Source organism: Phocoena sinus, chromosome 16 (genome assembly GCF_008692025.1).
Source record: "Phocoena sinus isolate mPhoSin1 chromosome 16, mPhoSin1.pri, whole genome shotgun sequence".
In the NCBI taxonomy this organism is placed as follows: Eukaryota; Metazoa; Chordata; class Mammalia; order Artiodactyla; family Phocoenidae; genus Phocoena; species Phocoena sinus.
Genome location: NC_045778.1, coordinates 53296926 through 53310309, shown reverse-complemented (window position 1 = coordinate 53310309; position 13384 = coordinate 53296926). Strand labels below are relative to the sequence as shown.

At 43.0% G+C, this 13384-nt stretch overlaps 1 protein-coding gene across 12 annotated transcripts in view; it reads right to left on the bottom strand.

Annotated features, from left to right (window-relative positions):
• The window catches only part of ENTPD1 (ectonucleoside triphosphate diphosphohydrolase 1), a 124940-nt gene that overhangs the window by 18490 nt on the left and 93066 nt on the right, over positions 1-13384 (bottom strand). For 9 of the 12 annotated variants that reach the window (XM_032607362.1, XM_032607366.1, XM_032607370.1 and 6 more), the window contains 6 exons: positions 9581-9698; positions 6797-6947; positions 4667-4826; positions 3748-3987; positions 2266-2532; positions 1728-1844 (listed from right to left, as the gene is read on the bottom strand). In XM_032607362.1, coding sequence (XP_032463253.1) covers positions 1728-1844; positions 2266-2532; positions 3748-3987; positions 4667-4826; positions 6797-6947; positions 9581-9698 — 1053 coding nt within the window. Of the gene's footprint in view, positions 1-1727; positions 1845-2265; positions 2533-3747; positions 3988-4666; positions 4827-6796; positions 6948-9580; positions 9699-13384 lie in introns of those variants that run through there. The other 3 variants (XM_032607369.1, XM_032607372.1, XM_032607373.1) reach the window with 3 other exon arrangements.

Below are 13384 nucleotides of genomic sequence, written 5' to 3'. Positions count from 1 at the left end.
AAAAAGCCCCAGCTCACATGGGCCTGAGAGTTGGCCCCTGCAGAGAGCTTTGGGAGTGGTGCTGCACTCCTTCAGTGGGTGCAGGGGTTCACAGTTTAGGGTCTGTTAAGCAATCTGTTCCTCCACAGGGTTCTATGAGACATTGATAAGTGTTCTGGGAAAAAAGTAGTTTCTGTGGTCTGATAGGTTCAACAACACTGAATTTTACTATAGTTTGCCATCCCTTGTGAAACATGAGTTTCACAATCACATTAGCATATTAAAAACTGTGAAAAATCTTGCATGAAAGAAATCTATTAATCTTTGTTTAACCAGAGTTTTCTGTATGCTCTTGACCAAAGTCTTTGGTTTAGAGCCTCTATAAGCATCTTGAAGAAACAGTTTCATAAAAAGCCTTGCCACTCAGTTAGGTCTCTGGACCAGCAGCAGCGGCATCCCCTGAGAATTTGTCAATCCTCGCCCCTGATGTGCCAGTGCAGAATGTGCTTTTTAATATGATCCCCATATGATCACACACATAGTAACATTTGACAAACACTGCTCTGGAACCCAGTTTAGGAAGCATTTTCCTCAAGAACCCGAGATGCTCGTCTTTCTCCACAGATCACCACTAGCTGCAAAAAGCCTCCCCTGTTTTGTAAAGTGCTGAGGCATATTTGAGCTGCTCTTTCCAAAAGCCCTGAATACTCTTCCTTCATGTTCTAACTCAGACAAAATACTTAGAGAAAATTTCAGATGTCCAGGCTCTTGCACAACCTTCCTTCCTCTGTTGTCAGTGCCCACGAGAACAGCCTTCATTTTTAATTAATTGCATATCTTCAGAATGAAAGCACTGGTCACTTTTGCAATCACTTTTGCAATCTCTCTTAAAATCACTCATTTTAAGTCACTTTTGTCAACTTAAAACAGCTGCTGTTTTGAGCCACTCCTAGGTGATCTGTTTTTCTAAATCAGAGTAGACTCCATATCCTTCTCTCACGTCCCTGGAAACTTTCATCAGGTAGCACTGGATCTTGAATGACTCAGTGCCTCAGACAAGAAAAATTTGGGGCTTCAAATTTATGAATAAGTAGGAGATACCTTGGACCTGTCTGATGAAAAAAGGGTCTTACCACAATGGTGTCTGTGGCAGATTCTGTGAACTGCCTATCTTCCCTGGGAGTTGGGAGAAGGAGTGGGCGACAATGTGCTCAGCTCCAGGAAGTAGCTCATGATGGATCTAGGGCTCTAAGCCAGTCATAAAATCCTGCATCCTGCTTTCCCAGCCAGTCCTGGCCAATGAGATGTAAGAGAAAATACTACTAGGAGCTTCTGGGATAGCTTTTGCTTTCCTATAAAAAGGAACAGATTTATCTGGCGCTATCCTTCTTCTGACCTCGAACACGGCTGTGATCCCTGAAGCTACACCTTGCTTCCATGAGGAAACAGGTCTAACAACAACTGAAGAATGGCTGAGATAGTCAAGCTGCCCACTCCATGCCAGCAACTGACTACTTCCGGACTTCGAATTAGGTGAAAACAATAAGACCTTTTTTGTTTAAGCCATTGTATGCCAAGTTATCAAGGAATGCCAGTGAACTTACTCTTAATTGAGTGTACCATCTAGGCTTCTCTAACATGAGTGCTGGATCTTGGTCACATTAGCATGACTTGAAGAGCAGACTCACATCCTCCATGCTGTCAAGGGCAGATAGCAATGGTAACAGATGCTGTTTCTAGTCACTTACCTCTTCCCAAGGCTGAGAGCAGAACTTTTCCAATGTGCTAATCATCTTTTTATGAGTTGACTGTTCCTCTGATGTAAGGTTTAAAAACTCCATCACATAGTAAAAAGCTGAAAATGCCTGCAAGAGAAAAATGCTGAGTTTGGTGCAGTATCCAACACAGAGGGACACTGATTCACTCTCCAGAAAGCCTAATGAAAGTGCCTGGAAATCTCTGATGAGTAAATTATGGATCAGGTGATATTCCATCCCCAACAGCTGCTTCCTTCCTGGAAGGGGGTCACTTTGCTGCTGACATGCATTTCTGAGCCATCTGGTAGCTAATTTTCTCGATAATTTTAACGGGAGAGTCAGGGAGAAAGAAAGATGGGGAAAAAAGAAGATAAGAGGAAAAGTTACAAAACTCCCATCTTTTTTTTTTTTTTTTTTTTCCGTGGTACGCGGGTCTCTCACTGTTGTGGCCTCTCCTTTGTAGGCATATGTTCTGTAATTTGCAACCAAAAACCATTGTAACAAATACATCATCATGTCACAAACTTACCCCAAAATTCCCTTGGAGGGGTGGCAAGAAAATCCCATTGAAGGAACAGCTGGAGTAAGGGCAGTAACTGGTGTTAAAGAGTTGAAGGATGCTTCGCTGGCATTGTTGATAGTTTCCAATGCCGCGGATTTCAACTTCAGGGAATGGTAGAAATGGAAAAGTTGCCTCAAATCTCCTGATGCAGGGAGACTCATAAAGGTCACTCATGTTCATTTTCCTCCGGTATCCAGAGTTAAAGCATGGGTCACGGATGGTTCCATTTGTACCCTGAATAGAAAAATCACTTGAAGGCATCATGTGCAAATGCTTTAGTCTGACTTCAATAATGTGTAGCAACCGAGAAACAGCCAGGCACTCAGCACTGGCATCAGTATGCCCCTGCTCTGCCTTTTTTACCCTTGGGTAACAGTCATATTTGTATAACAGGCACCAGAAGTGGTATCAGATGTAAATGAACTTTTGCTATTCACAGAAAGCTAATATCATTGAAGCTGGGCCCAGAAATTCCATTAGTTTGGAATGGCCCCTAGCGCTTAGTACTAATCGCATAGGTCAGAAGCAGATCCACAAGGAAAACTCTCAAGGTTCTCAAAATTCCGAGCCTAGGGTAGTTCTCTGGGGGTCTGCCTATATCCCTGGCCCTACCTCCAAGCCAAAAAGCAAAAGCTTCAAGAGCTGGAAGTGCCTCAGATCACTTAAGGCAGGAGTATCAAAATGATTTTCAACCCACAACCCAGTATGTTCACGAGAAGTAAAGGGGCTGCTGTGGATGAGAGGCTTAGTGGAAACTTAGGGCTCACTAGGCGTCTCTCAGCAGCCCCTCCTCCCATGGCAGTCATCTTATTGATAGTGTTTCTGAGAACCAGAGAGCGAGCTTTGGAGGAAAGCAGAGAACTGGTTGTCCTTTCAGTAGAGACAGGGAACACCTGGATTTGACATCCTTGCTCTGTGTTTGTCAGGATGTGCTGGTACTTGCATGATTTTGAGTATGTTTAACGTTTCTCGCCTTCAAAACGCAAAAAGTGTCTAGGGACAAGATTTGAAGTGTTGATCAATAAACGCTGCATTTTCTCTGAAGTTATTTTTCTCCTCTCCAGATTGTTTCTAATAGCCTTGTTTTCTGCAGTTCGTAGGAAATGGAGATTGAAAAGAGCTTAAAAACTGTGCATGGGCACACGCACACACACATACACTACTGTAGCATGTACTTTTCATTGTCAGCCCCACAGGGGTGAGAAATTATTTCCAAAGAAAGGATTTGAGTCATGTCCTTGGAGACAGTGCAGTAAACAAACATAGGAGGTGGTGTCTGGATGGGACAATTCACAGGGGTTGACCAGATGTAGTTAGATATCCTGCCTGAAAAGGTTTGGAAAGTACAGTAACCAACTTCAGGTCAGTTACTGAAATAGAAAGAGAAACGGACGCGGGGGGCTGGTGGCCCAGTTGTGGGGAGGGTGGTCTGGATTCAGTTACACTCGCCTGAAGGTCCTTGGACAGTTTCTGCAAGAGGGCTTGATCCTTCCCATAGCACAAGAAGCTGTGTGTGTATACACCGTAGTTCTTGCCATAGAGGCGAAAGTGCAGAGTGTTGTTAGAAGACTCAGTCGTTTCGTTTCGAGGCACAAAAGTGATTTGTGTAGAGGCTCCCCCAAGGTCTAAAGCTCCATAGGTTTCCTGAGTATCGCCTTCACTTGGTTTCAGGTTAAACCAACTCAATTTCTGAAAGACAGTACCGACACCAGTGGTAGAAGGATCTGGACATCCCTCTTTTCATGCTATTTCTTGGACTCAGGGACTTCCTAAGGCAAAGGAGCAGGAGGATAAGGGTGAAACAAAGCTCACCAGAGGTTCCTGAGTCTGCATCAGATCAACAGCAAGAAAACAGGGGCTTCAAAGACATAGCTCAGACTGCGGCAACATAGGAACAGTTTACAAACACAAGATCTGGGGCCAGAAAGACCCAAGTTCAAATCCCTACTCATTGGCTTATTAGCCATGTGACCTTGGGCAGAATAATTGCCTCCTCTAGGCCTCGATTTGAGGCTCTAAAATGAGAGAACACCTCATATGGTTATTCTGAAGATTAAGTCAAACAGTACATGAAAAATGCTTTGCATAGCACCAGACACATGGCACTACGCAAATGTTAGCTATTTTTATTTTTAATGATAGATTTAAACATTTTTTTTCCTGTATCTCTGTATATGGCTTCCTTATTTTCCAATAGTGAGAGTTCTTGTGAGAGAATTATAGCTCTGGTGACCCCTGCAAATGTGAGGGTAAATTAATTTGTTCATTTATCCATCATTCATTCTGTCTAGCGATCCAAGTACTGCCTGAGATATCAATGGCATTGACCCACAGGGAGCCACCTCCACGGATGCTGTGAGACAATCACCTGAGTGAATCTGCCCAGCAGGTAGTTGATAGTAATCCAGCCATAGGCACCTTCCTCTTGGCCAGTGATGATTCTGGCACCCTGGAAGTCAAAGGGGTAGCTGCTGATGCTGTTTGCCACCGCAGCCAGGATCTTGTCTGCCAACCGTTCATTTTCCATCCTGCACAAAGAGCTGAGGTTACTGGTTTTGTTTGAATAACTATGACTACCCATTGCAGCCAGAGCTTCCAGCCAGTTCCCCTAGGAAGTGAAGCATAAGCTCACTGCAATAAACAGAAGGATGGAGATCCCCACACATGGCTGTCTGAGAAGCCCTCCTTTGGGAAGGAGCGTAACTACTCTTTTGGCCCCTCTTCTCCAAATCCAGATCCTTCCAACCCCTACGTAGGTTGGTCCTCTTAAAATACCATTTTCATTGTTGTTCCCTGGCTCCAAGAAATTATCAGAGTAATTTTAATTGCTGTGGTGGTGGTAGCTGGATATTGTTTGATCACCAAGCCTAGAGCTGATGTGTGCTACATTAGCCATTGCTGGTGGCTTCAAGCTGCTTACGTAGCCTCAAGGCTCTGCTTGAAGTTTTTAATTAGGGCTCTAGCAGACACCAAGTGGAAAACGTCCTGGGACAGATACCCAACCTCAGTTGGTGCCGGAGTGGGGTAAAAAATCTTTCTCATATTCTGCCTTGGTTTTTGGGTCTGAGACCTTGAGATCTAAAGAAGAAATCTTCCAGGGTTGTCACAATGAAGATGGAATACAATTGCTTCCAAGATCTAGGCAATATAATACTGAGAGTCTCTGGGTCAGAAAATGCTGCCTTCCAACTGGCATTAGACCCCAGTAATCTCTCATTTGAATGGCTTCCTTACCCTATCAACTGGCCTCCTTATCCCTAGTTTTCCTCTCCTCCAATCCACCTCTCTACCAGTGGCACCAGTTGTGTAACATCCTTTAATGGCTTCCCATTGTTTCCCAGATAAACTTCAAACTCCCTAGCATGGCCCACAAGGCACTTTGTGATCCGAATCTTGCCTTCACACAATCCTGGCTCTACCACTTGCCAGGTATGTGACCTTTGGTGAGTTACTTAACATCTGTACACCACAGCTTCCTTAATCTGATTAATAATAGTTAATAATACCTGTTACTTCATAGAGTTACAGTGATTTAAATTAAAGCACAGTGCTAAGAACATAGTAAGGGCCCAACAAATACAAGCTGCTACCATTACCATTGTCATTATTAGTATTAACTCTACGTACCCTACGTTCTATCTATGCAGAACTATCTATAGTCCTCTGAACATGCCCTGGTCTCTCACATATCACTCCTTTGCACATCTATTAGAACACAAGATCCAGGAAAGCAGGGACTTATGCCTGACACATAACAGGTGCCAAATAAACATAGGTTATGGAACGCATGATGTCTGCTCTGCCTGTAATGCCCTTCCCCTCCCCCCACAAGTCCTTCATGATTTGGCTCATGTATCCCCTCCTCTGGTGAGTCTTCTTGACCTCCACCCATTCTTGGCAGGGACAAGTGTGCTCCCATAACAGCTCTGAGCACTCTTCTATCAAAGAATTGGTCGCCCTGTATCAAAACCCTGATCTTGGAAGATGAGTCACCTACTTCCACGTCCTGGGACAGAGCAGGCAGTCAATACAAACAGAATGAATGAATGAACAAACAAATGAACAAATAATGAACACAGATACTAAGTGGTGACCAGTAAAGATGTGCTAATTGTGATGATTTGTGTCTCGGGATGTCTGCGAGTCTCCTCTGGCCTTCCTCCTCCCAGATGTGGAATTGCTAAATCTGTAGCCCCAAATCCCAGAGTATAAAGGCTCAACCTTCCTCTTTTTGTGCCATCACTCCCTTGAATTCCCTGTGGGGAGATGAGCAAGAGGCCTTTTTTTTTTTTTTTAACATACTTAAACTCCCATCATTATGCAAGCTAAGAGTTTGGGAATTTTACCCATTTACTGAGATTTTCTTTCTTAGGTGTGGACATTTAGCATGTCTAGGATTGGGGTGTTAGAGAAGTGTGGCGTTCGCCCATGACTCAGAGGCTCTAGCAACTGCCCAACCTATCTCCCTGCAGCTCTCAGTCCCTACAGGCTGCTATACCTGAGCAACCGCATGCCTGCCGTGGCTCCCAGGTAAACAGGTGTCTCTGTGTGCTGGGATGCTGGAATCACTTTCCTGGCTCTTTCCATGCATGCAGACAGATAAATGTCTATTTCACTTAGTTTCTGAGCAAATTCTGAGATTCCAGGACCTAGAGAAAGCAAATGAAAAAAAGTAGAAAGTAGAAGCAGATGAAAATTGTTTTTAAAAGTAAAGGACATATCTTCACATTATTAGAGAAAATACTGATGTTTTCTGAGAAAATGCAAGGAGACAATTTCTTTTTGTGATATCTGTTAAGTTTTTGTACTTAGAGGGTAACTCACTGAATCTAGCCTCAGGAGGATTTATTTTCAGACCTCAAGCCGGGTCTGTCTGCTGTTCAGTAATCTTGCCACTGGATGGCGCAATTTTCACATTTAATTGCATGCACAGCCTTCCTAAAACCAGGCTCTCTCAGACTTAAATGGGGATCTTATAGATAGCTACTCTATATAGCTGTTTTATGATGCTTCTTCCACAAAGTTGTAATTAACAACACTAATTCCTAGAAGATGGGAAAGGCAAAAGATAACAGAACAAAAATTAAAATATGTACCAGGCACATGGGCTTTTACTGAAAAGACAGGAACAGCTACTAACTAACACTAAAATTTCTGCAGCAATGTTTCTTCCTTTGTTAGAAGAAACAGGCATAGAACCCATGTCTCCTCAGCAGCTTTTCTACTCTGATACCCTGTCTGCCTAGTAAAACTGTCCAGTTTTAGAGCTGTTTTAACTGCTGCTGTGGAGAGGATTAGAGAGCCAAGATGCTTTACGCTTTTTGAAGTTATTTAACAGTTAACAATTTTGGCTCACGTTAAGCTAAACATCTACATTTTCAGTGCTTTATAGTGAGGATTTGCTTTAACAATAAGTAACCAGATATCTGATCCATATCTCATTCACCAAATTTTAAATAGCCTGTTTACTTAACTGTAACGAGAAAATCAGCTCCAAGTTATCAGCTAAGTGTTTTGACTCAAAAAGCCTGGCCTTCAATAACCAGTAGCTTTCAACTCACCTTTCTATTTAAATATTTGATTAGAGAACTCTATTTTTTTTTTTTTTTTTTTTGCGGTACGCGGGCCTCTCACTGTGTGGCCTCCCCTGTTGCGGAGCACAGGCTCCGGACGCGCAGGCTCAGCGGCCACGGCTCACAGGCCCAGCCACAGCTCACAGATCCCAACCACTGTGCCACCAGGGAAGCTATCTTTTGAGAAGGGAAAATTACTGCATTTATTAGGCCAAACACGCATGGGGATATGTGTCTCAGGAGACAGCTGCTAGGTTAACACCACAACAACACGTGGAAGAAGAAATGGAAGGCAGTGAATTATTAAATAGAAGTCAATAAAACGAGGGATTTGGGTTTTAAGAAATGTTTGAAGTACTACCTCAGAACTGATGGGGCCAGATTCTGAGGACATCAGGCTACTGGGTAGAACGACTTGCTCTCTTGGAAACGTATCCTATCTATAGCTTTCTTGATAAACTATGAAAATTAGTGGACACCACAGGCCACCAAGCTAAAAGTCAATTATATTCTGGGGCCTAGGTTACCTGTCTGACCAAAACTAAACAGTGAATCCCTGGCTAAAAAGGCCAAGAGAGATGAAGGTCAGAAAGGTGAGGGCGCGGGCGGGAGTGTTGGGCAGGAGGGAGTGGGAAGAGCTGCTGCCCACAACTCTAACTGGTCTTGTGACCTTAAAAGGAAAGTAACTAGGAAAAGACTCAATACGCAATGTGGTGACTCAGAGTAGCAGGAAGCCTGCAGTGCAACTTGGAGGCCCAGATTCTTGTCCTGGTTCTGTTCCTCCTTGCCAGTCACTAGTCTTTCAGGTTTTTGCTTCCTTTTCTATAAAACAAGACTTCAGTGATCCACAAGGTCCTTTTTGCAGCCCTAAGGGTCTATAATTTGCCTGCCTATACAGAAGCTAAAGGCTTTTGAAAATTCCTTCCAAGCCATAGATTAGAGGACAAAGATTAAGAGCAGCAAGGCTCTGGATCCACCAGCCTCAACATCAACATCACCTGGGCACTTGTTAGAAGCGCAAATTCTCAGTCCTCATCCCAGACCTACTGAACCAGATACTCGGGGGCGGGAGCGAGCACCTGTGCTTTAACACACCCTCCAGGTGGTTCTGATGCAGGTTCAAATTTGAGAACCACTGGCTAACACATGGGTTTAAAGTTGGGCAGATCTTTGCACAGCAAAGGAAACCACTGACAAAACGAAAAGACAACCTACTGAATAGGAGAAAATATTTGCTAATCATATGACTGATAAGGGTTTAGTTAAATTTGGGCAGATTTCAGTTCGAGCCCCAGTTCCATCACTTACTAGCTCAAGTAACCTTAAACAAGTGCCATAACTTCTTTCAACCTCAGTGCCCTCATTTTAAAAAAATGGGAATAATAATACATTCCTTAAAGGGAGACTGTGAGGACGAAATAACACATTTTCAGTACCAAGTCCATGGCACATAGAATTGTTCTGTTGATGGGAGTTACTATTACCCAATTATATGAAAGTTTATCTTTCAAGGGCTTCATCATTAAGGACTGATTTCAGTACCGTTTTCATAATGATAATAAAATAGCAATTATTTATAAAATAGCAACAATAGCAGCTCCGCTGCGTTCTCACTTGACTTCCCTTTTTCTCGTGTGTTTGTTTCACTTCCCACATGCCTCTCATGCTCTCATGCCCACTGTCTCCCGGTCCCTTTTTCTTCATCTTACCTTTTACCTTGCACTCTTCTATCTGAGTCACCACCCCTGTGTCATTCTCCTTTTCTGCTGGCCACTTATAGATGTACAAATTCGTGTGAGAAGAGCCCGCATCCAGCACAATCCCAAACTGAGGGCAAAACAAACCAAGAACTTATCAGCATTACATCATTCTTCTCTGTATTCAGCTTGCAACAGAAAGGAGACAAAGACATGGGTTTTCAAAAACACAGAGGAGAAAGTATTTTAATTCATAGTGGGGGTAGGTTGGGGTGGAGTGAGTGCCTGGAGTTGTGCTGATCATAAGATCTACCAGGACACCAATCCCTCTAGAACTATGGCTCTCAGTGCTGGTTGCACATTAGAAATATCCAGGCCTTAGCCAAGGTAGGGCCCAAGCAGCCGTATTATTAGAAGCTTCTCAGGTGATTCTAAATTGGAGGCAAGATTCAGAACCATATACTGAAGCAGCCGGGACAATATAGAGGGAGTAGAAAGCCATCAATCTAGCAGTTCCCAAACCTGTATGCACATTGGAATCATATTAGAATCATCTGAAGAGCTTCAAAGGCTACTGATGCCCATGTCTGACCCCCAGATTTGTGATTTAACTGGCCTGGTATGTGGCCTGTACTCTGGAAAAGAGACATGGAAAATACTAAGTGTGCTTGTTTTTAATTACAAATATAACTATAAGTTGTATTCAATAAATTTTAAAAGATTTGTACTTTAACTTCATGCTTTTGGCTCTTAAGCATAGAAGGCAATGAATGGAAGAATAAAGTAAGAAAGAAGGTGGAGGAGGAAAGGTAAAAAGACAATATGAGAAAGAACTAGGTGGTCAGAAGAGAAAGGAGAAGAACAAAGTCACCACATCACATTTCATGAGGGCATGACGTGCACCAGCCAAGTGCTGTGAGGAGTATTTTATAAGAATTATCGGACTTAACTGCTAGACCAGTACTAGAAGGTACATACTGTTTTCATCCCCGCTATACAGATGAGAAACTAAAGTCCAAAGAGGTTAAGTAATTTAGTCAAGATACAAAGTGATTAGGTGACGGAGCCTGGTTTTCGATCAGAGTCAGGCCTTTAAGTGGGGCACCAATTTGAAAACTATAGTCTGGGCCTTGCTCCTCTGTTCCTCTGTATAAGGAGCACAAGGTCTTGGGTCTGACTCTGATCCAAATCCAGGCTCCATTGCTTTGCCCGAAGCAAGCATGCGGGCCCTTTTCTTTACGGGGGCATAAAGCTGATTACCACAGGGAAGCCCCGCTGTGCAGAAGGAGGCAGAGAATACTGCAGATGTTATGCAAGCTCAAGGATGCTCACACAGCAGCACAGTGATACTCCCTGGGGTGAAATGGAAGAAAACTTGACAGCTCAACAAGCTCTACGTTTAGCTATCCGCAGTGGTCCAGGGAGTTGAATTCTAATTCTTGTCTTCTTTTCTCCCTGGAGTTTTTAGGTTCTTCCCAGGTGATAAGACAATATGAGGGGATAGATGTAAAACAACTGCTGACTTAAGCATTATCAAGTGGCAGATCGCACTGTGAGGGCCACAGCTCAGACGAGCAGCAAGGAACGAAGCTGCACAGACTCCTCAGCAACTAGGCTTGCAGTGAGATCAAACCAAGAACGGGCTTAGGCGGTGACCTTTGTGAGCAGACAGGGGTCTAACTGAGGTCTGGGGCCTTTGAACCTGTGGGAAACCTCTCAGGGTGGAGCAAGAGCCTCAGGTGTTACGCGGCAGAAAATCCTGCTGTTCCCTAGCAGGGTCCCTGAATTCTTCCTGTCAGAAGATGTTCTAACCACAGAAGTATATGATAAAAGAGAGCGAGGCAGCAGCAGCAAGAAGCCTTTATCTGGAATCAGGATGTTCTATTCTGTCTACTATGTTGACATGAAAGATACTCTTCCAGTAGAGCAAAGGAACCAGCCTTGCTCCTATCAGCCTGTTTCTCTAAGGCCTTACACAGTGAGGTGGTTGAGAAAGGAAAACTTTTACTACATTTCATTTGGCAAGTGCTTGAGAAGGGCGGGTAGAGCATTGACACAGGAATTGAGGGCATTTCCTGCTGTATACAGCAGCCTGGAATGCTAACCTGTTGAACTGGAACAAATGTTTTTTGTCTTCCAAATGAATTGCAAATAAAAATTTGGCATCGCTTGCTGCCTTTAGGGAAAGATAAAGCTTGATTGTCTGAAAATTCTCTGTTTGAACATTCGGGGAGTTTGCCTTTCATTGTCACAAACCTACAAGCATATTCACTTGTTTTTCATAGCTGGCCCATTTTAGAGCTAGAAGTTCATTTCATCCAATCCTCTTATTTTATAGTAGAAAACTGGGTCCAGAGCAGTTTGACTTGCTGAATGGGTAGTAAAGATAGTTATACCTCACCTGATCCATCTAGAGCCCCAGGAGCCACCAGCTTTTGCTCTCTTTCCCCACATAAGCATTTTCCAAAGCATGTTCCAGAGAGCACTAAGCCTGCAGGGACCTGAGTGAAGAAAGTTTCCCAGAAGTCTGGGGAATGCTGCATGCTCTCTCCCCATCCTGGGCTCACGAACCCACTAGGTAGTGACTGCTTCAGAGAATTCTGACAGTGGAGAAACCCGCCTAACCTAGTTTAAACCAGCATCCCCCAGACTCAGCAACAACAGAATTCTGTTTTAAATAAAAACTCCATCCTATAGAAATGTTTTGTGAAATGCTGTGCCTTGTCGTGCTATTACTCGTACCCAATGTTTCTCTGTAGCTCATATTTAAAACATTTCTAAAACCCCTATAAGTATGTCCTTCACATCAAAGAAAAATCAAAGATTTGAGTAGTGAGGAAGAGATCTGACATCTCCTTAATATTATTATTTCAATATGACTTTCTCTTTTAAGAGTACTATAAATTTATTAAGTAACATCTAGAAAATGAAAGGAAAAGGGGAAAAAAGACATTAAAGATTTCACCAACTAGCCCCAATATTCATTTACAGCATTATTTACAATAGCCGTGTCGTGGAAGCAACCTAAATGTCCATCGACAGACGAATGGATAAGGAAGATGTGGTACATATATACAATGGAATATTACTCAGCCATAAAAAGGAACAAAATTGGGTCATTTGTAGAGATGTGGGTGAACCTGTCATACAGAGTGAAGTACGTCAGAAAGAGAAAAACCAATGTCATATATTAACACATATACGTGGAATCTAAAAAAGTGGTACAGATGAACCGATTTGCAAGGCAGAAATAGAGACACAGATGTAGAGAACAAACGTATGGACACCAAGCAGGAAAAGGAGTCGGGGGGCATGAATTGGGAGATTGGGATTGACATATATACACTAATATGTATAAAATAGATAACTAATGAGAACCTGCTGTATAGCACAAGGAACTCCACTGTACAGTAGAAACTAACACAACATTGTAAAACAACTATACCCCGATAAAAAAAATAAAATTAAGGAAAAAAAAGATTTCACCAACTAGACACCACTGTTCTTTTTATTTATTTCCTTCTGGTCTTTTTTAATGCATGGCAATTTTTATATAGTTGCAATCGTACTGTGTATAAACTTCACCTTAAGCTAGTTTTTGATCATACACATGATTTTATCAACCATAACTGATCTTCATGAGCTATGCTGAGTGAACAGAAGCAGTGGTCTAGAAAGAGGGTCAACAGAAATGACCTTGCTTGGGTCATGAGACACCAGTGTGCCTTGGTGAAGATCTGGAGATGTGGGTAGCAACAGAGCCCGAGCTCAGGGAGACTGGAGGCCATGTGGAAGTGGGGCAGATCCTGTCTTTGG